Below are 22,562 nucleotides of genomic sequence, written 5' to 3' on the forward strand. Positions count from 1 at the left end.
GAAGGCATGGCAGTCGATTCGAAAACCGGTAGACCAAGGCTCTCAGCAGTACACACGTTAGTCAAATGTGTTGCCGTTTCCCCCAACACGTACCTTCTGAGAGTGAAAAGGCCGGATGGTAGACGGTAAAGGAGAGCATTGGCTACACATGAGATTCCTCAAGTTCCAGTTTACATGTAATACATAGTGGGGGTCGTTAGCACTTCAATATAAAGGAGAGCATTGGCTACACATGAGATTCCTCAAGTTCCAGTTTACATGTAATACATAGTGGGGGTCGTTAGCACTTCAATGAAATCTATAGTATATTCTTTGGTCACATCACCTCCTTGTAGAAAAATCATAATTGTTGTTATGCTGAACTCACTTAAAGCAGGTAGTTTGCAGTAGCAAAGGCAGTATGCCTTTGGGACAATTCACTAGTAACTGCGTAGAGCAGTGGCCGTCTTGGGCTCAAACTGTGACTATGAAGCAAGAAATCAAGGGAGACAAGCCATTTATTTTCCGGAGATGACATGACTCTATGGCCTAAAACTTCAATGGCACGAAGTTTAGAACAAACGCCTGCTACGGACAGTGTTCACATCACTTCCTAAATTCCTAACTCAGCGGCAAGGAACAGCAGATCAAGTCAGGAGGGCATGAAAACCTGTGTCTGCCTCACCCCTGTACCCCAGAAAGCTGTTAGCTTCCCAAAGCTAAATCTAATTCTGGAATCTGCCTTATATGCAAAGTTGTTAATGATGAGAGGCGAGCACATTAACTCAGAACACATCAGAAAAAGATCATCAGTATTTAGGGCCCGGATTTCTGGCAAATCTTCCTAGATTACATAATCAAGTCAACTGAAATGAGAAAAAACACTTTGTTCCAAGTGGGAGCTACTTGTTACTGCAACTGTATTTCCTTTTTTGGTTGGAGGAATTACAATCTCTTTAGAAGGTTTTCAAATGGGTTTCCCTAAAAAATCCAAAGTGAGGTTATACCATTTTCTTTGGAAAAGGGAAAACCATCTATATTCTTGGCACTGAAACACATTATGAGTGAAAACTGAAATTTCAAAGATCATAAACTTATACTTGCTACATAAAGAAGAACATGAAAAGGCTTATATTTCTAAGTCTCTGTGTGTAGAAAAAGAATCAGAGAATCTGAAACACTTGGAAGGGAGAAAAATTCCACATGCAAGACAGACATCCAAATGGCCTCAACATAATTTATTTTTTTTTATGTTAAAATGTACAGAGTTCTTTTGAAAGTACTTGCTAGAAAGGGGAAAAAAAAGTGATATTACATACAGGAGAGGAAGGAGACCAGCTGGCCCAGGAGCGCGTGACATGGAGAAGTACAAAGGCATCTAGGCACCCCTTCCCCTTAGCTTACGAGTCACCATGAACAAAGTACAAAGAGGTTACAAAACAGGAAAAGCAAATATAAACAGACAGGAATAGACTTAGCTTCATTTGTACATGCGGCTTTTAGAGGCATCTGGAGCTCTATTCACACACTCTAGAGATCTCTTTAAAGAGAATTTTTATCTTCTTAAAATAGTTTTTAATATTCTACAACAAAGATAAAAAATTTTAAAGATGGAATGAAATGAAAAAGCTCTTATTTTAAAAGGCATCAAAGTCACTAACAGTGAGTTTTTAAATTTCTTTTTTTAGAAGATTACCCAAAGTTATCTTGCTAAAATACATTTTTTTAAACAGAAGTGAAAAAATGACAGGTACCAATATTACTGTGTTGGATAATTTCTTTTATAATATAGAAAAGAACATTTTCTCTACAATAGTTCTAAAGTCACAAAAAGGCTTGTGGAAAAGGGAGCTGCCTGATTGAAATTTTTTTTTTTTTTTAAAGAAACAAACCAAACACAACCGTAAACCAACAGAAACTGAATTCACGGCCCTCATTTCAACAGCTTCTCCTTCTTGCCTTGACCCACCCTCCTTCCCAATACACCTCCCTCCCTCCCGACCCACCCCGTCCCACCCCAACCAGGAAGCAATGACAGCGCCGAAGAGTAGGCAGAGGGCAGCACAGTGCACGTTCTACACAGAGGACTGGGAACTGGAACAGTATATACAGAGAAACTGGGTCCTACACAGCCTTGCACATGCTCAGAATCGATAGCGGTAAGATGTGGAATTCTGCCTTTTTCTACCTAACACGTTTAATTGAGAAAGTCAATTAAAGTGTATAAAAAAAACCCAACAAACCTGTGCATTTGAAAAAATTTAATGCCTAATTTGTACTTCAAAAATTTATCTATATAAAATGTACAAATAAAGGAGAGAATTTAATGCTTACAGATATTTCTTTAAGCAGTACTTCCCCCTTTTGGATATTTGACTGCACATACCAAGTGGTATAATAGTCTCCATCTTCTAATGATGGAACGTATATATGTATATATATATATATTTATATACATATACATATATATATATATATATATTTTTTTTTTTACCTATCCCTGGAGCAAGTAACAAGAAGAGAATGGGCGAACTGGCTGCACAAAAGAGAATGAAGCTGGGAGCAACACAGGAGCCTGCTGAAACCCTGCTGTCCAGATTTGCCCTACTATGCTGGTGGTTGGTTTAATCCCTCTTCTCTTCAGCCACTCACAGGAGAGGGGCTGGCGCACTCTGATTCACAGGGGAGGAACTCAGGATCTCAAAAGACAAAGGAAAACTAGAGGTATGTATCACTGAAGTAGCTATAAAACTCACACCACGATCTCCCTCACGACACACATTCTGCGTCATCTCTTCCAACACAAAGTAAACAGTGCCAAAGGTTAGTCAGGTATTTCTCAAATCATTGACATGTACAGCCATCCACCAACCCTTTACGTGAGAATGTAAGAGGCTAATCACTGGGGACTGCTGTTTGAGTTTAATCAGAGTCAAAGGCTCAAGAATCAAGACCCTTGGCATCTCAAAGTACATACTAAAAACAAGAGGCTGCGTGGAATATGTGCGTATGGCTGATTCACCAGGTGGTAAAAAACAAGAGGTTATGCCTCTTTTTGATTGTTAATTGACCATCTATTCCTCCAAGGCTGGATTAGGACTGCAAACAGCTTTCCTCTGAGATTCCGCTGTTAACTGAGACTTACAGTATTTTTGTGTCTCTGAGTGCTGAGTGGGAGTAGTTTAAAAAAAAATTATATTACACTTGATTTAAGAAAAACAAACATTTCAATGAAGTTCACTTATAGAAACATTCTTGGGGAAAGGTTTCAAGAGGTGTGTGTGTGTATGTGTGTGTGTCTGTAGGGAGTGGAGGGGATTTTAAGAGGAGAAGCATTTTCCTGCCTCACTTTATTAATAATAATAATAATATTAACAATAATAATAAGTTTAAGGAGCTTGGGTTGTTCTCCATGTCCCCGTCCGAGTCTCCCATAAGTGCCTCCTGCTGGAATGAAGTAGGGAATGAAAGGCTGGGTGTGGAGGAAAGGGTCTGGCTAACCCTCGAGATGTATATATAACATTTAAAAATGACAACATTGGGAGCTGCAAACACTGAGGGGAAACATACATCTTAAAATAAAATAGATAATTCACTCTTACACAAAGTCTGTCCATGTGGTGTGTAAAGAAAGTAAGGCTCTTTTTAATTATGAAAAGATTTTTGTGCATGTTTCCCCATCCCCAAATCCATTTTTAGATGAGTTCTATTGTAAAATGTTCAAGATTGTGAAGAAAACCAAAACCCAGAACAAAATGAACCCCCCAAAAAAGACCAGGTTTTCTAAAAAATAAAATAAACCAAAGAAAAATTCCTCTAAATCTACAGCAATATTTTAACTGGAAAAAAGGTCCATTTTTCTCTGGTTTGTCAGTATAAAAGGTTCCTTTATTTATATATATTTAAGTTTGTAACTGCAAGTTCGTCTTGCTCATCTTCTCATGTAAGGTCCGTTGAGTGACTGCTTGGGCACGCCAGCAGCGTTCATGTAGCTGTGATGGGAGGGGCCCGTGTACATCATGTTTCCATGAGGGTTTGGCTGCATAGGCTGCTGGGTATAGGCCTGGCTCCCCATCATCCCCATCTGCATCTGCATAGGATACTGTGCTGTCTGGTTCATGTAGGCAGGGTTACTATGGTAACTGCTGTTCATCATGGGCTGCGTCATCCGATAGCTGTTCATGGCGTTCAAGGTGTTCATATTCATGGAATTGACATTATAGGCGGGGGTTGGCATCAAATTAACCCCCATGTTCATGCCACGCTGAACAGCCAACGCACGAGGGCCAGCCTGCATGGCGACCGCAGGTGGGCTGCGGCCATACAGCTGCTGCTGGTGAGCTGCCGCGGAGGGCAGGGGCGCGGACTTGGAGCGGATGGAGATGTGCCCCTTGACTGGCATCTGCCCTTGCAGCCTCTGAGTGTGGGGAATGCCAATGTTGGTGGCAGACATGTTGCACTGCAGCAGAGGGGACGTGAGGTTCATGGTAGTGGAGGCCAAGTTCGGGGGCGGCGTCATGGTGGCTTGTGCTTGAGGGGTTCCAGCCAAGGGGTGTGACGGAGCCAGCTGAGGCAGTCCCGTGTTGGACAGAGAAACACTGGCTGCATAGGAAGTCACAGCAGGAGAATGGCTATAAGGCATGGCGTGAGGGTCCATAATGGTGTTGGTCAGCTGCTGCAACTTGGCTAGACTGAAGGTGGCTGACGGCTGGGAGTAGCTGCCGGCCCCGAAGTCCCCAGGGATCCTCTCGTAGATGCTGATGTTCCCCGTGCTTCCAGATTCTGGGATCTCCATGATCATGGGCGCTGGGGTGAAACTGCTGTTCATGCTGCACTGGGACAGCGAGGGCTGCTGCTGCTGCGGGGGCGGGGCCGGGGGCTGGGGCTGCGGGGGCGGTGGCGGTGGCTGCGGGGCCGGCGGCGGCGGCGGGGGCGGCGGGGCCGGCGGCGGGGCGGGCGGCGCTTGCGGGGGCGGCTGAGGCGGCGGTGGCTGCTGGGTGCTGGGAGGCCGCTCCACTGCGCAGCTCTGAGGGGACTTGATGCTGCAGGTGGCGGCGGCGGGCGGGACGCTGCTCTGTGGCATCAGGCTGCAGCTGCCGCCCACGCCGGCCATCTGCTGGGTGACCACGCAGCTGTTCTGGGTGAGGCTGCTGGAGGACGACAGGCCGCCGTAGGAGCAGCTGCTCTGGGAGGAGCTGTTCCCGCAGATGCTGCCGCCCATAGTGGAGTCGTAACTGCTGGGGTTCTCATAATTCTCCGTGGTGCTCTCGATGCTGCCCAGGTCGCTGAAGCCGCTGTCCACCACCTGCTGGGAGTGGTCCGACACGGAAGGCACATCCATCATGGGGCTGGTCTCCATGTTCTGCATAGACGGCGCGGACAGGGATCCTTGCTCCGGGCTGATCTGGGTGTAGCCCCCTTCGAGGGCAGGCACGCTGGGACTGCCGACCGAGCGCACCGACTGGCTGGGGTGGGACTGGACAGAAGACAGCGGGCTGTTGTGCTCCGAGGTGTGGCAGTCCTCCACCAGGGGCAGCTGCGGGTCCTCGTCGGCCTGGGTGTAGCTCTGCAGGGTCTGACAGGCCGCCAGGGTTTCCTCGCAGTCCTGGTAGGCGCCCTCATGCTCGCTGCTCTCCTCCTGAGTCAAAGACTGCACGGCCTGCACGGTTTCCAGATCCAGGTCACTGTGAGGGATCTCCGCCTCCTCTTTCAGCTGCAGCAGCTCTTCTTTAGAGTGGGAGTCCTCCTCGTGGTCGTCCTCAGAGCCTGGCATGTGCTCCGAGACCACGGATGCTTCGTGGGAAGTCTGCTCCTCTTCGGAATCCGGCTCTGTCTCCTCCTTGTCTTTTGCGTGCTCCCGACTGCTGTGCACATCAGGATCTAAAAAAGACTCCTGGCCACTGTGCTCCTCCTTGACGTTGCCCCCAGCTGGCTGCTCCTCCGGCCCCTTCTTCTCTGTGGACTCCAGGTGGCCGTCATCCTCATCATCCGCGTCGCGGTCTTCGCTCTGCTGGGTCTCCGCAGCGGCGTCCTCCTCCTCCTCCTCCTCCTCCTCCTCACGTGCACGCTGCACCAGGTCCTGCGGCCCCTCCTCCGACGGCTGCTGCCCCACAGGGGCGCGGGGGTCCTCCTCCTCCTCGCCCACCTCGGGCCCCTTGGCTCCGGTCTCGGGGCTGCAACTGTCCGCCGGAGAGGCTGCCCTGACGTCACTGCTGGTGGTGTCCTCCTCCTCCTCTCCTTCCTCCCCCTCCTCCGCTTCCAGGGGCAGCTCCTCCCCTTCCTTCCTTTCCTCCCTTAAAGGCAAGTCTTCTCGTGGTCCAACAGCTTCCTGGTTCTCTTGAACTTGGGGTTCACGTCCAGGCTCAGGAAGAGGGACAACAGGCTCAACAACGCATTCTCGAGTAGAAACGGCTGCCAGCTCCCGATTCAGCTTAAGTCCCGGCTTGCGACCAGGTCTTTTCTTCCAGTGGACTGGTTTGCGGCTCTTGCCCTTGGGCCATCCCTTCTTCTTTTTCATGGGCGTGGACGTATCTGGCTCAAGTGGAGAATCCTTCACATCACATTTTCTCAAAAGAGATACTGGCTTTAGGATAGGAGTGTCTGCACAGGAGGGATAAAAAATAAAAACAGATTACAGGGTCTTGTATTTTTTAGTGCCTCTTTCTGAGACCACACGTACAACAGAAATGATTTTAATAATCATCCTGAACTCCTATCTTCACTTTCAGGTTAAGGATCTAAAGGAGACACCCATTCCATGATATCCTCTAAAGTCACACAGTGAACCGGCAGAACAACGAGAGAGGATCCTGGCCCACCCACTAGGTTCAAGTTTATCATCACCAACTGCATGGCTTTGGAGAGGGACTCTTAATATTCAGTTTCACCATCTTTAAAATGGAAATAAGCTTTATAAGGATGCAAATACTAAATAGTTCCTACAGCTACTTTAGACAAGCTGTCTTTATTGCGTAAATTACACATCCGCTCATTTCTCCTTCTTTCCCCCCACCCCTGTTTGCAATTTATATTATTGCTCTGGTTTTCTTAGTTTCTACAAAATCACTACTTCAGGTAATATCAAGCCAATTACTCCAGGCCATGTTTGAGCAACCCTACACCAACAGTTCCCAGCCAATGTTGTGTTTGTATAGGAAGAGCTGCAAGGCATGTAGTCCTGGACAAATACTGACCTGAAGCAGAAGTTAATGTACCAATGACAATGGTTTATTAGAAATAAATTTGATTATTAGCATTATTTTCTCCCCATTGATTTCTTCTATTTCTAAAAACTATAAATATGCACAGCATAAAATTTACCATTTTAACATTTTTAGGTGTACAGTTTGGTGTGGTATTAAGTACATCCACATTTCCCATTAATTTTTAAAGAGAAGACCAGCAAATCCTATTTTTTAATAGGATTGAGGGGGAGGGGCACTGGTGGGACTGAAAAGGTAGTTAGCAGTAACAACCTGAAAATAAACAAAGGAAATGTCTACATTAGAGAAAAATTTGTCCAACAGGAACTTACAGGATACTATTTTAATCTATGATGATCCAAGATAGAATTTTACTAAAGTGCCACAATGTTTTACAAAATAAATTTTTAGCTTCCTAGTTATACATCTCAAAATATAACATAATAAAATTCTGGAAAATCATGCACGATAAAGCAAAAAACTTAGTCATTACTATATTAAAAGTATTTATTATACAAAACTATGAGACTGAAGAAAATGCAAGTTGTCTACTAGATTTGAAATTGAGTGAATTTATTTTTAAAAGGAGAATAAAAGCCCAACTGGTTAGTACATAAAAGCTATAGGTATATGTACCAAGCATGGACAACAAGATTCCTACAAATTCACCCAGCAAAGCAAAGCAGCTCAATCTGACCCCAGCAAGGCAAGCCCTCCAGACGGAAGCAGCACGACACATGGGCAGAAACTTTAGGCTAGACGTGAACAGCTAGTTTGGGACCCAAGTCATATATAGCCCATTTTTTTTCATCTCTAAAAAGGAAATGACAACAAGTCTAATCAGTGGATTTTTAGCTATGCCATAAAATTTAACTTATTTTGAGGTACTGTTACCATTTTTATCAGAAATTTAACTACTTGTTGAGTAAGACATATTAGAGATATGATTCAGGAACAGATTTGAATCAAGTCCAATTTACATGAACCTGACCTTATTTGAGAACCACTTCTAAGCACTTAGTCATTTAACAATATTTACTAAGTGCCTATTTTAAGCACTCAGCATACACAATTAGCAAAACAGGCCAGGTCTATAGACTGCACATTCCATTAAAGGGTTATTAATTAAATATCTTCCTGATGCTAAGTCTAATATACCCATTGACTAAAGATTCAGATAATGGCCGAGAAAGGAGCAGGCAAAAGAACAATTTCCTAACAGCAAGATACTTTCTGCAGAAGCAAAAATAGGTCTTGAGTTGAAGGGGGAACTACGAAAAAGCACTTTTATAAGAGGACAGAAAACTAAGTGAGAAAATGAGGATGAGTACACTTGATACAACTCTTCAGAGGCTGCAAGTCGTTCTGCACGTGCCCAGTGGGTCGTGTCTGCCTTTCAGCCCTCTCTGTTGGAGGTTTGCCACTATCACTGCTGTATCTTTCACAACAAGAAAACCACAGTAAGCAACAGCTCTGCAAAGCATACCATCAGCATCATCTGAATCTTCGTATTCGTCTCTGTCTTTAGACTTCCTCTTAGAAGCGGGTCGACACCTGAGAACGTCCTGTGAGGACAAGTGACGGAAGTACCCTTGAGAGAAGAGCTCGTTCTCATCCTCTTCCTCTTCCTCCTGGTCAATCTCAAACGTGGGTTCTAATCTTGGCATCGGCCTCTCGGAGTCAGAGTCTTCAAAAGGCTCGTCTAAGACCTCCGTGGTCTCAGAAATGGTTTCTGTGACCACACTGCTATTGTGGTGTTTGCGCTTTCGGACTCGCCTTCTTCGGTGAAGAATTGGTTTCTATTTAAAAGAGAAAGGAGCATTTTATTTACAGTAATGAATGCTATCATTTCCATTAGTAACATGATTAATAGTTTTTAAACCTGCTAGAATTAGCACATACAAAATGAACAGGCCGTTTGCCAAAAGACATTTTGAATATTATTTCAAAATACTATAGTGAAAGATAAAAAATACTATAGTAAGATACTATACATACATAAAGTGTCACAGATACAAAGTATCACTGAATACAACTTTGTAAAAGAATCGACAGGCATGCCTAGAGAGTAGATATTAACATTCCCTTACTAACAGTTCAGTTAAATTTAGCACCCTAGGGAAGCTGACTATTTCAGAAATGACACAGTGACTAGTCCCTTAACTTCTCTTTTCCTCAAAAGAAAAAAAGAAATAAAACACTCTTCGTCTCACAACTCCACTGTGCAGGTCAGCAGAACCATCAGGAAGGCTGTACACCATTTTCATAGGCTATCCACAAAGAGTTACAGTGGAGCCTGGGAATGGGTTCAGGTCTCCTTGGCGTCCATGAGCATTCAGAAGTAAAATAACTCTGTTACTGGGACCTGGTACATTAGGCACAATTTTGTACTAGGGTTGATCTAGCACCTTGAATCACATGAAAGATATCACAAAATAATACTGTATCACCAAAACTGATCTAATTCAATCCCCTCATTCTAGAGAGGCCAGGGAATTTACAGAACTTGCTTTAAGGTCATATCCAGTCAGTAGAGAAATGGCTGTAAAACAGTTTCTGACTCCTAGTCAAGTGAATCTCTTCAAAAACTTCAAAAGTATCCTGTACACGATCTCACTGCCTGTTATAATATTCTCTTTTTACACAGGCAAATAGCACAATTTTATTTTATAAAAAGGCAATATAAGCCTAGGATGGCAAAGATATATTCTTCATGGTCACGTAACGAACAGCACGTTAATCATTTTTTCTTCACTTCAAATTTACTAGTTTTCTAGTTGAGAACACAATTTTCAAACTAGGTTAAACATGGACTTGCTCTGAGGAGAAATGGCTGATCCTAGGACTGGGGCATGAAATACACAAGATGAACCTGGAACATTTTGTAGAACCAGAATGTAACGAAGTGCTGAAAACAAAACAAACCAAAAACACTTCACAATGTTGAGGGTATGTATGTTGAAGAGACACAGGAGCAAAACTGAAAGAGCTCCTCATGGCCAAGGCTGGAACAATTTGAGCAACAAATTAGTAAGATGGTAGAACTGGATTATAACTTGACGTATAAAGTAAATATCTATGAGTCCATACTGATATAAATAAATGCTTGAATCAAGAAATAGATGGGGAAAAATGGATAAATCCCCCAAACAGAATTCCAAATAATTAACACGATATTCTGCTCTTAGGGAGTAGAGCATAACTCCCTGTATCTTAAGTGTGGGCTGTAGGCAGTAACTTCCTTCCAAAGAATACAGTATGGAAAAGAGTTTGAAAAAAGGAGTAACTTTACAGTAGAGAAACCTGACAAACCTGATACCTGGAGCCAGGCGACCGGGGTTCATGTGAACGTGAACAGTGAGAAGTCACACTGACAGCAAATACCCTTGTATTTGGTAATCGGTACGGACTGACGGCAGATACCCTTATATGATGTGATGAGAATGGCACTTTACCTCTGGGGCCTTCTTCCCCAAAACCCATCACCCCATTTTACTATCATAAGGGGCGTTCTACAAAATCTAGCCAGTACTCCTCAAACCTGGCAAGGCCTTCAAAAACAAGTAGTCTGAGAAACTGCCAACAACAAGAAGGGGGCCTAAAGAGACATGACGACTAAACGTAAGGTGGTGTGCTGGGGCAGGAGAGGACATTAGGGAAAACAGAGGAAAGCTGAATGAAGTATGGACTCTAGCTAAAAATGCATCAGTACTGGTTCACTGTGACAAATGTACCATACCAAGGTAAAAGGTTAATAATAGGGGAAACTGGGGAATATAGGAACTCTTTGTACTTTCTTTGCAATAAATTTGTAAATCTAAAACTCTTCTAAAATGGAAAGCTCATTCTTTAATAAATAGCCCTATCTTTTTTTTTTTTAAGGTTCTGCTAAGGAAAAGAATGATTTTATTGTTCTGGATGAAAGCTGTCACCTCACTAGCACAGAATGGCTCATCCAGAGCTGACACACTTCAGTCTGGCTGGTCTGCAGCAATGTTTAAAGTTCACCCCATAGCCTGGGAGATTTCTGGTATACAGATTAACAGAAGTCATTGTCATCATCACACAGCGTTTACTAACGATCTGCCTATCATTCAACCTTTGCAAGATGATGAAATATAGTTTAGAAAATACTTTTAAAACAAAGTTAAGTCAAACCACTGGAGGGTTGGAGAGGAGAGTGAGAAGGGAGGACAGAGGACAGGAGAGACAGTACCACCAGGGGTGAGAAGAATGGCTTCACTCCGAGCATCGCAATGCAGGGCACCGTTACACCCACTTTCCATCGAATTGTGTAGTGGTTTCCTCTCCTTTTCTAATAGAAACATTTCTAATCTGTACGTTTTGTCTGTTTGTGTTTGGCCACACTACGTGGCATGCGGGATCTTAATTCCCCAACCACGGATCAAACCCGTGCCCCCTGCAGTGGAAGCGCAGTGTCTTAACCACTGGACCACCAGGGAAGTCCCTGTATGTTTTTTTAAATCCCTGAAAAGTCCTACTTTGAAATCAAACTAGCAAGCTGAAAACAGTCTGTCAGCCCTTAAATAAGTTTATTTATGACTTCTAAGTGAACTCCCACGAACCAAAGAAGTCATGTGCACATTTCAAATGCTCACTGGGAACATCACATGCTGCAACATACTGAGGCTTGAAGCTGAAAGGCTAACACACTATGGGTTAACTCCAGCACAGCACAGAGACGGACCCCACCTTCCGCTTCAGCGTGGGCTTGGTGAGGACCGGGGGCGAGCTGGACCGCGGGCTCTCGGGCTCCCCCTCCTCCTCGCTGCTCTCGCTGCAGCCCCGCAGGAGGGCCCTGTCCCCATCGCTGTAGCGACCTTCACTGTAGCGACGGGGCAGCCTGTCGTGGCTTTCTGGCAGCCCACACTTCAGAGGCTCAGGGCTTTTCTTGAGCGGTCCTCGCCAGAGCTCGAGCCCCTCACTCGGTCTTCTTTTGGGACCATCTGGCTTCGCGTCCTGGCTCGGCTGCTCCTGCGAGGCTGCCGACTGCTCCTGGCCTTCCGTGTACTCTTCTTGGCACGTTTCTGATTTTTCCTCACAGTCTCCATACTGCTCCGGAGGAGCTGATGTCTCTTCCAAAAGCAGTTTTGAATCCTCATCACCAAAGCGCTCCTGGGCTTTTCTGTTCTTCCTCCTCCAGCGGCCTCTCCGAGATGGCTGATTATTGGCAGGAAGACTGTCACGGGGAAGGACCTGTTTGTTCAAACGCGTAGAACTGGCTGGTGCTGTAACTTCTGGTTTCTTTTCACTTTCTACTGAAGAATAAGAATCTTGTTCTTTGTTCTCACGAGATGCAGACTTCCCCACCTGATGTTAGAAAATAAAACCATGCTGGTTAATTTTCAGTCTTATTTGGTTATATCTCCTATTCTGACCTTTTAAAAACTGAGATAAAAAAAGAAAACAGAGCTTTAAAGAGAAAGTTATTATTTAATGGCTAACAAATATCTCTTATGTGTTAGGGACTGTTTTAAATACTATATGGGTATAATTCACACCAATTACATGAAGTATTATTATTATTATATCCCCATTTTACAAATGACGTTAACTGAGGCACAAAAGAATGTAAGTAACTTGCCCCAGGTCATGGAATGGCAAATGAAGAAGCTGGGATATAAACCCAGACAGTCTGACCCAAGAGTCAGCGCTCTTAACTGCTATACAATACCATATTCAATAAACAAAGTGAATATTATTATTCTTATAATCTGGTAAATGTTAAATGAGATAGTTTATGAAATTTCTCAGAAACAAATTTATAAACAGAGGAGACGGACTCTGGGGCATGGGCAAGAGAAAGAGGATGCTCAAAAAATTAAAGAAAATTTCTGTAATTATTTTGACTTATTTTATTCTGAATATTTTATTTTATTTTGAAAATTACACTAAACAGGGGTATGAAACTTTATGTTTATCAAAGGAGGACACAGATTTTTAAAGGATGAAAAGCACTGCTTTAAAAAAAAGAACAGGGGCTTCCCTGGTGGCGCAGTGGTTGAGAGTCCGCCTGCCGATGCAGGGGACACAGGTTCGTGCCCCGGTCTGGGAAGATCTCACATGCCGCGGAGCGGCTGGGCCCGTGAGCCACGGCCGCTGAGCCTGCGCGTCTGGAGCCTGTGCTCTGCAACGGGAGGGGCCACAACAGTGAGAGGCCCGCGTACCGCGATAAAAAAATTAAATTAAATTAAAAATAAATAAATAAATAAGAAAAGAACAGAGACAAGTACACATCACATAAAGAAAAATACTGAAAATGATGTAATGGAGTACAGTCCCTCATTAACCCTTTAATGGCTAGAGACACTGAACTATTTGGTGCTCCATTAGAAAACATGCATCTGTTTACTTCCTTAATGTTTTAAGGAAAATGTATCTTCATTTTATTTTAAACAATGGTCAGATTTAGATTCAATTCAGATTCCTCAATTCCTATACAGCTTCAAATTTAGCTGCTTATTGGCACTGTGATAAGAAATATTTACTCATAAGTAACATAACAAATTTGAAGGTTTCCTAATGATACAAGGCTTAAAAATATAGAAAGAAGTAAACAAAACACAGTCTTCCTGAAATTTCTATCACTGAAATAAACTCAGAAATTCTAATGTGAATTTATGGTGTTGGTTTAAGATATCATTATAGGTACATCACAAACACTCATGAAAACCAAAACATGCTCTTGTATCATCAACAGGGACCATTCGTGCCCTTACACTCGTCTCTAATTCTCCTTCCTGGCTCTGAGGCTCTTCCTGTTCTCCCTCCTCCTCCTCCTCCTCCTCCTCCTCTTCCTCCTCCTCCTCTTCCTCCTCCTCTTCCTCCTCCTCCGAGACGACTGAATTGGAGACTATGACAGGAGTCCAGCGCAAACACTCTGGATCTACATCCACAGGCCGCAGATTCAGCTGAAGCTTTGCCATGTGATCTTGGATCAGTTTTTCCCGGCGGATAATCACAAATCTGAAACCAGAGAAAAGTTTATAGCAATCAACGACGCACAAGGAGTACCAAACAATGAATATGGAGCTACACCCTCAGAAAGCCCTGGAGATAAAAATGCTTCACAAAAAGCCTCCCTGGGAAGACACCACCACTGAGATGGCTCAGAATATGAACTGGACACTTCACACTCAACTAGAGTGAGGGATGAGGTTGTTTCAGCCACTTCCCATTCTCACATTTCCCACCTCTGAAACTTCTGCTACTCTCCTGTACTCTTTTACTCTCCATCTTTCTAGCCCAAATGCCTCCTTTCTTTGTGACCTTTTCTCAACCACACTAGAAAAGGGTAAGCTGTCTTTCCTTTGACTTGTATTTCTTTTGTCCCATTTGTATGGAAATTAATCAAGGGTGTATTTTATTTGACACTATTTCTACAGTTGTTACCTCTTGTATTGTGAAGGAGCTCCCAATAAATAAAATAAAAGATTCAGTAGCTTAGGTACAAAAGTTAGAAGAAGGAAGACCAGAAAAAAAGTTGTAAAAAAAAATATGGTCAATAGTATAAAATACAGAAAGGAAAATGATGTCTCAGTATCACCAAGTACACCATTTGTATTAGTTTATGTCCTTTAATTGACAATTTGGCTGTCCGATCCAAAACCTTCTACCTAATTATCTTTCAAAGGTTATACAAAGGGATGTGATACTCACTGGTCACTCCGGAAGTCCAGCATTCGCAGGTGGTGGAGTGTGGAAGTAATGTCTTGAGGGCAGATTCCAGTCAACTTACTTAACTTCTTAATGCTGATTTGCTTGTCGTTTTGGTGATAAAGGCACTCCAATATTACACTTTTCCAATAAGCCATGTAGGAAAGACGACCTAGATCGGATAACGGTTTCTCTGGAGACCCTGCTTGGCCTTCACGCTTTGATAACAAATAACCTAAAGAAACCCCCAAATCACAAATATGTCAGAGAGCCTAAAAGAGGGCAGTTTACAAAAATAACAAGCCCCTCTTCCACAATCAATCCAAGTATCATACGCTATAATTTCAAAGGTAAATTCCTTCAAGAAAAAGAACAAAATTACAAAATCACTTGAAAACAAATTTGCAGGAAGATTACATAATTTGTACACACCGAACATGAAGTTAGCATTACTTTGTCTATAGTTAATATAAATCACAGTTAGAATATTCAAACTGTTAAAAATCAGGACTTCACATTCATAGGCAAGAATGCTTTTTATTCAATGTACAAGGAGGGGAAACCACCCTTGCATGTTTTATTTAGACCACTAGATGGCAACAGATCTACCCGAACTGCACAGTACAAAAGAACGCCTTTAGTTTTTACATAACCCTATCTATGAAGATTGCAGTTCTTCTGTGAATGATTTAGATGACGATTTCTCACTTCAACCAAAGCTCTCCTCACAATTACCTATCACCCTAATTTCTGGTGAACAAGAATGTCAGTGTGCGAGCGTCACTGTGCGTGGTGGTATTACTTTGTCCTCTTGTCCAGTGCGTGAGTCTCAAGAACAGGAAAAGAAAGGCATAAATTCTAAGGGAAATCAGTCTAAGAATGGTAATGTGGGAAAATACATTACATTAAAATAATGTTTGATAATAAAAAATACTGTAATCATACAGTTATTTGTATATCTCAAAAAAATGACTAATAAAATATTTTCCCCTAACTTTGCTACTTAATGGCATACATGTCCAATCATGAGTCCTATTTCAAAACAGTATACTGATATTAAAGGAAATAATCTGAGTTTTACCCTCTACTATTAGTCGGAAAAAAAACCACCAAGAAAATGTAAAAAATAACCAATGGCACATATTTCCAATAAAATATAGTCAGGAACACAGTCTAAGGCCAAGTAGAATAAGCTTCATTGGTCTGCATGAGAATTAATACTAGTGATGTAATCATCTGATATTTAGAAGAATTTCCTGTATCAAAATCCTTAGTTTAACCATTACTTCTTTAAATATTATTTAAATATTATTATTTATTTAAATATTATTCCTTTAAATATTATTTTTAGCCCAATTATCTGAGAGAAAATATGCCCTCGAATACCACTATTTTATAATCAGTATAAAATTTACCTCAAACATACATTTACTTTCTAAGCAAGATTATCAATGTATAAAACAAAATGCAGGGCTTCCCTGGTGGCGCAGTGGTTAAGAATCCACCTGCCAATGCAGGGGACACAGGTTTGAGCCCTGGTCCGGGAAGATCCCACATGCCACAGAGCAACTAAGCCCATGTGCCACAACTACTGAGCCTGCGCTCTAGAGCCCCGTGAGCCACAACTACTGAAGCCCACACGCCTAGAGCCCATGCTCCGCAACAAGAGAAGCCACCGCAATGAGAAGCCCGCGCACCGCAACAAAGAGTAGCCCCCGCTCACTGCAACTAGGAGAAAGCCTGCGTGCAGCATCGAAGACCCAACACAGCCAAAAATAAATAAATAAATTTATAAAAACAACAACAACAAATTGCAAGTTCCACAATAACCTTTTTTAAGAACTGTTAGCTTTCAATTTTAACTCCAATTTTTTACTGTATCATTTACTTCTAAAATTTTTTTTTTTTTTTTTTTTTTTTATGGTACGCGGGCCCCTCACCGCTGCGGCCTCTCCCGCCGCAGAGCACAGGCTCCAGACGCGCAGGCCCAGCGGCCATGGCTCACGGGCCCAGCCGCCCCGCGGCATGTGGGATCTTCCCAGACCGGGGCACGAACCCGTGTCCCCTGCATCAGCAGGCGGACTCTCAATCACTGCGCCACCACGGAAGCCCCTAAAATTTTTAAAGGTGCATATTTTTAACCACGAGGTAGATAGAGCCTGTAACTAAAAAAAACGATGCACACACACATTTTCTCAGATAACTGGGTAATCAAAAGAGGGCAGGTGCTGCACTTCTTTATTAGTACTAATTTAAGTAGTTTTACAGTGTTTTTAATATTGTTGTGAGAATTAACTGCATAAAACAGAACTAAGTTCTGTTGTAAATTAATAGCTGCAAATTAAAACTATTTGCTATAGATCACACAAAAGCTCATATCCAATATTAGCTATTTTGGAAATATTCACATGCAACCAAAAGAAAAAACATGTTCATGGCCTTAGGCTTTAAAGTTCCACTCAGCAGGGCTTCCCTGGTGGCACAGTGGTTGAGAATCTGCCTGCTAATGCAGGGGACACGGGTTCGAGCCCTGGTCTGGGGAGATTCCACATGCCGCGGAGCAACTAGGCCCGTGAGCCACAACTACTGAGCCTGCGCGTCTGGAGCCTGTGCTCCACAACAAGAGAGGCCACGACAGTGAGAGGCCCGCGCACCGCGATGAAGAGTGACTCCCACTTGCCACAACTAGGGAAAGCCCTTGCACAGAAACGAAGACCCAACACAGCCAAAAATAAATTAATTAATTAAAGTACCCTTAATTTTAAAGAATAAAAAAAAGTTCCACTCAGCAGTATGACAAAAGATACAAGCAACCAATAAATCATCTGCAAATCTTTAAAAATACACACACACACACACACTCCACAGGAAGAGACAATGAGCAATTATGTTACTATAATCCTTACTGAAATCGATGAGAAACCTGCCATAGCCCTTGCGTTGGTACTGGGGAAGAATCATTATACAGGAAACGTTGTACTTCTGTTGGCAGTGCTTTTCCTGGTGGAGAAAACAAAAGCTAAGTTTTTGGCTGGTAAGACTAAACACTGATGTTAATTTTTAAGAAACAAATACTAATAGTCAAAACCACAGCCCTGGTCCTTTGGGAATAGCAATGCACATCAAGAAAAAAACACCCCTCTGGGAGGAGAAAGGACACGGTTAAGTCACTGCCATTACCCACAAAGCAACCATACCAGGAGAATAAAAATATAAATTGAAATGACGCCAGCCAACACCATGTGCAACTCAAAAACAGTATGTCAATGCCTGAGGTGAGCAGAGGAATCCGAGTCCCAACGGATCTGCAAAGCTACAAATGGTGTCAGTGTGGCACCCTAGAAGTGGGACGATTCATCACCAAAGTTTCCTTTATTTCCCTTTTTGGTGCTACATAGGGTGGGAATAAATACACTTTTATAAATCAAGCAATATATTTAAAATTATATTTAACTACTGAAATAGCCTAATAACAGAACTAGGACTTTTCACTTAACTATCTTTATACACTTAGATTTTACCATGGGCTTGCTTAAATGAAAGTACATCTTTTACATTGTTTGACTACAAAAGAAACTATTTTTTCTCCCCAAGAGAATGAAAAATTGAAGGAGAGAAAATACCCTTTAATAAAAGTGGCTTCCTAAAAATTCTTACTTCTATGCCTAAAATGCAAATTAGGAAGAGATTTAAAATGAGAAAGAACTCAGAGAGGTAATGACTCTGTTTATTTCATGAGTTCTATCTATCATCACCATGGGAGTAGAAATCATAGTAAAGCTTTCCCTCTGGGTAAGCAGCAGTTTATGTTCCCAGCAGAGTACAGTCTGTCGAACATTACTAGGCACCTGCTGGTAACAGGTAAGTTTCTCAATGTTCCTTCTGTTTCCCTTTCCAGAAAGCTAGATGGCACCCAGAGGTGCTGCATCCTGTAGTGTCTCCTAGTGAGAACCAGCAAAGATTGTTTCAGATTTCCATATGAATTCAAAAAAAATTTAAGCTGATATACTTACTTTAGAAAAATAGCCAACAAGGTGGCAGCCCTTGACATCATTCTGGGTTAGTACATAAAAAAGAAATGGCTCCACATCATAATAGAGTGTTTTGTGGTCAAGAAACAATTTTGCCAAGAGACACAGGTTCTGACAATAAATGGTACTCACATTCCCATCAACCTAGAGGAAAAAAATAGACAAAATGGTCAGCAGGGTGTCTCTTTAGTTCTAGAATAACACACATCAGAAACAAGCACCTGTGAGTACCCACAGTCCAGCCGAAGAGGAGCTGGCAGCTATCAGAACAAAATGGACCTGGAAGCGGTCCCTTGAAACGGCAGAGTACAGTGCCTGCTATTTTAAAACAACTAAATATATAAAACACTGCACTTCAACAAAGCATGAAAAGTCTAGACAAGGAGGTGATGGCCAGTTTTAAAAACAGCACTTTTTGCTTTTATAACAAGATTGACTACAGGAATCCTTCAGATGGCAAGCTGATCTGATGTATTTTTTAAAGTATTTAATTCAACAAAAGATCTAAATGCAACCTCTTCTAAAATACATATAAGTAAAGCAAGGTAAAACTATAGTTTAATCTGTGCCAGCAGCTAAAAGCAATATAATCTGACTGCCATGATGAGATTTCCCCCAAATAAAGCTACTCAAGGGATTATTATCTATTGTCAGAAGCACCAAGCAGGTTCCCTAGGCAGCAACCTGGCAAGTGAGGTTATTTCTTGGACTCCGGTTGGCAAAGATCAGGAGGACTAGGCTACATGCTCCCAATACCCCTGTAATTCTTGGCACTGCTGGAGCCAGCTCTTTTATGGAAATGCCAACAATTGTCTACATCAGACCCAAAGACATTGACATTTCAAGACTGCAATTTCTTTAGCAATTTAAGTAATTTATTGTACACCACACCCTTTCCCTCCCCACGAGGTCAAGAGCTCCTCTATTCCTCACCTAAAATAAAGGCTTTGGGAAGATGAAGGAAGTGAGGGATGGAATAGTTCCTGACAATTTGAAATTCTATCATCATAGTAATTAACAGAACTGAGCACATGGCAGGTACTCAATTAATACTTGGCAATTAAACCACAGAACTGAGATCAAGAAATTAAAAACCACTACTAACAACACAGAATCACAGATGTAGCGTAAGTCATACAACCATATTATATTATATATATATTAAGGAAATATATTAAGATTTATTCAATATACAGGATTACACATACCTCTACACAATATTCCTTTAAATAGAGCAGTAGAAATTTTTTCATTTAAGTGTCATATTTCATAGATTCTAAGACACAATCTTATCACATCTAAACATAAGTAAAATCCGTTGGCATTTAATAATCAAATGGAGTTTGATCATAATTAGCAGTGCCTTTACCTTCTCAGTGGTACATAAAATAAGATATAGTACAACTGATGTTTTGATTCAATGAAATACAGAATAGTTTATTCAGAGATCAAGCTTGTGAACTGGGTACCACTTAGATTGGCCTAATTCTGCTTCTCCCTCATACAGCTGAATTACTGACTCAACAGTGAATGAACAACAGTAAAATAACATTTCCAAAAAAAAATCAAGTCGTGCAATTAAAGTACAGGTGGCACTGTATTTGAAATGGGTAGGAAGACAACTACTAAACATCTTCTACTTTACCTCAAAGACAGAAATGTTATTCTTTCTATAAATCTCATTAGCAGGAGGATGGAACCAACCACATTTCTTCATGTGCTGCTGTAGAATAGTTCTACTTTTCATATATTTTAGACAGAATTCACAGAGATACAACTTAGGCAGCCTGTAAAAAATAATTACACAAATAAGAGGGCTTTATATTTTATAAGACTTTAAACTTTCATCACTATTCTTTTTTGATTCTCATTACTACCCAGGTAAAAAGGTAAAGAATGTATCATTATCCCCATTAACCAAATGAAAAGAAGGAAAAACAAAAACTAAAGACAGAACTAAGTTGAATAACAGGATCCAACTAATTAACGGCAAGAAGGCAGGGGTGAGAATCAATTCACCCAATTCAGTGCTCTTCCTATCAGACTAATACTTTGCAGTCTTTTTAAGTTACCCACGGGACAGATATGAAAATCTCACCTTCTCTACTCCTTGATAATCTCCAGTAAGTAAAAAGTAAAGTCTACCTTGAGAACACACCAATAAGTGAAGATTTTGTTACGCTATATATTCTTTCTTCCTTTATTTGATCATTCAGTCATTAATTTCAGAAAATGAACATTTATTGAATACTATCAGGCCCTGTGCTAGGTACACTAGGTACAGAGTGCTGAGTAGGATGGACATATAGTAGGTATTATAAAAGCAGATTCTGTATATCTTTTTAAGTATAAAATTATAGTATGTTTTTTTCAAGTTAGGACATACTACACTACCTCCTTCCTTCCACCCCTGAAATTCTAGCTTCCTCTCTAGTTAAATATCACATTAAATCCTGCAACTCAAAAGTCTATTTTTCAAGGTGAAATAAAATTTCAATTTATTCATTCTCATATTCTGTTATAGTCATATCATTTATATTTATTCAACAGTCTTGCTATTTTAGCCGTAGTTTAACAGGATTTCTTCCTTATAATGTCCCTTTTATGAGGAGCTAGGCAACAAAGTGATGAGATCAGTTCATAAAGTAACAGAAGGAACATAACCTAAACTAAAACCCAGTGGCTTTTATATGTATTTTAGTCTGAATTGAGAAGACCCCCAATGGCTCTCTATTATAAAATATACACCCCATGTATCCTCAGCACAGAAGCTTCCCTGCATCCTGAACTGTGTCCAAAACTGGCAAGCACGCCTTGGTAAGCTAAGATCTGATCCTACAATGAAAACTGCATATGTGAAAATACTGGATGATATGACAAAAAATATAATCCAAATAAAATACGGTATCTTCCCTCATATAAATAAGTACTGAGGCTGAAGGAAAATTTTTAAAAACCTCATTAATTTAGTTGCCATCAGTTTAGATAGCTATGCTTTAAAAAGATTAATCTGGAATTAAAGAAAAAGTAGATCAATGTACAAAAATGTTTACTTTGTTAACGTGTGAAGACCATAACTATTTTTTCAAGTTCTACTTTAGAAGCAGCTTTTGAAGCATATTTATCTGAAAACATCTAACATTCAACTAAAGCCTTTCCCAGGTGTATTATGGAACACTAGTTCTGTATACATTTAAGTGTTTCATGCTCAAGTAAAGTGGGAAAAGGCATGTGATTAATTTTTTCTTCTCCCTTGGGGATTCACAATGTGTATTAATTCCTTCTCTACAATCCCACATCTTATTTTTAAAACTGCCATTCAGCACACTAAAAGTTTCCATGGAACTGCTGTGGTATATAATATTTCTAAATGTCTACAATATGTAACACAAAAATAATGTCTAATATTAGTCAAACTCAAAACAACCCGAAATTATATCATTAGTACAAAAATAAGCCATTCCAAAATAAAGTACTGAGTGAAACAAATAATGACTGACATTACAAATATAAGCAGCAGGCGCCCAGAGCACAGGAAAGGAAGGCTTCCTAGGCCACTCTGCTTATTTCCTTCGCACGTTGCCTCAAGCTACTCAGAGAAGGAACAACAGCAGGATAAATAGCTTTTTCCTTCTTTACCACCAGAACTAAAAAAAACTCAAAATGAAATGGC

The 22,562-nt window shown here is 41.4% G+C and overlaps 1 protein-coding gene across 2 annotated transcripts in view; it reads right to left on the reverse strand.

Annotated features, from left to right (window-relative positions):
* Positions 1-1,200: 1,200 nt before the first annotated feature.
* Positions 1,201-22,562, reverse strand: part of KAT6A (lysine acetyltransferase 6A) — a 111,627-nt gene continuing 90,265 nt past the window's right edge. For both annotated transcript variants that reach the window (XM_032618506.1, XM_032618505.1), the window contains exons 10-17: positions 20,535-20,676; positions 18,872-19,033; positions 17,765-17,858; positions 14,862-15,093; positions 13,922-14,168; positions 11,895-12,512; positions 8,668-8,980; positions 1,201-6,579 (exon numbers count right to left, since the gene is read on the reverse strand). In XM_032618506.1, the coding sequence (XP_032474397.1) occupies positions 3,911-6,579; positions 8,668-8,980; positions 11,895-12,512; positions 13,922-14,168; positions 14,862-15,093; positions 17,765-17,858; positions 18,872-19,033; positions 20,535-20,676 (4,477 nt within the window). In that variant the 3' untranslated portion in view covers positions 1,201-3,910. The remainder of the gene's footprint in view (positions 6,580-8,667; positions 8,981-11,894; positions 12,513-13,921; positions 14,169-14,861; positions 15,094-17,764; positions 17,859-18,871; positions 19,034-20,534; positions 20,677-22,562) is intronic.

The sequence above is a fragment of the Phocoena sinus genome, chromosome 21 (genome assembly GCF_008692025.1).
Source record: "Phocoena sinus isolate mPhoSin1 chromosome 21, mPhoSin1.pri, whole genome shotgun sequence".
NCBI classification, from domain to species: domain Eukaryota; kingdom Metazoa; phylum Chordata; class Mammalia; order Artiodactyla; family Phocoenidae; genus Phocoena; species Phocoena sinus.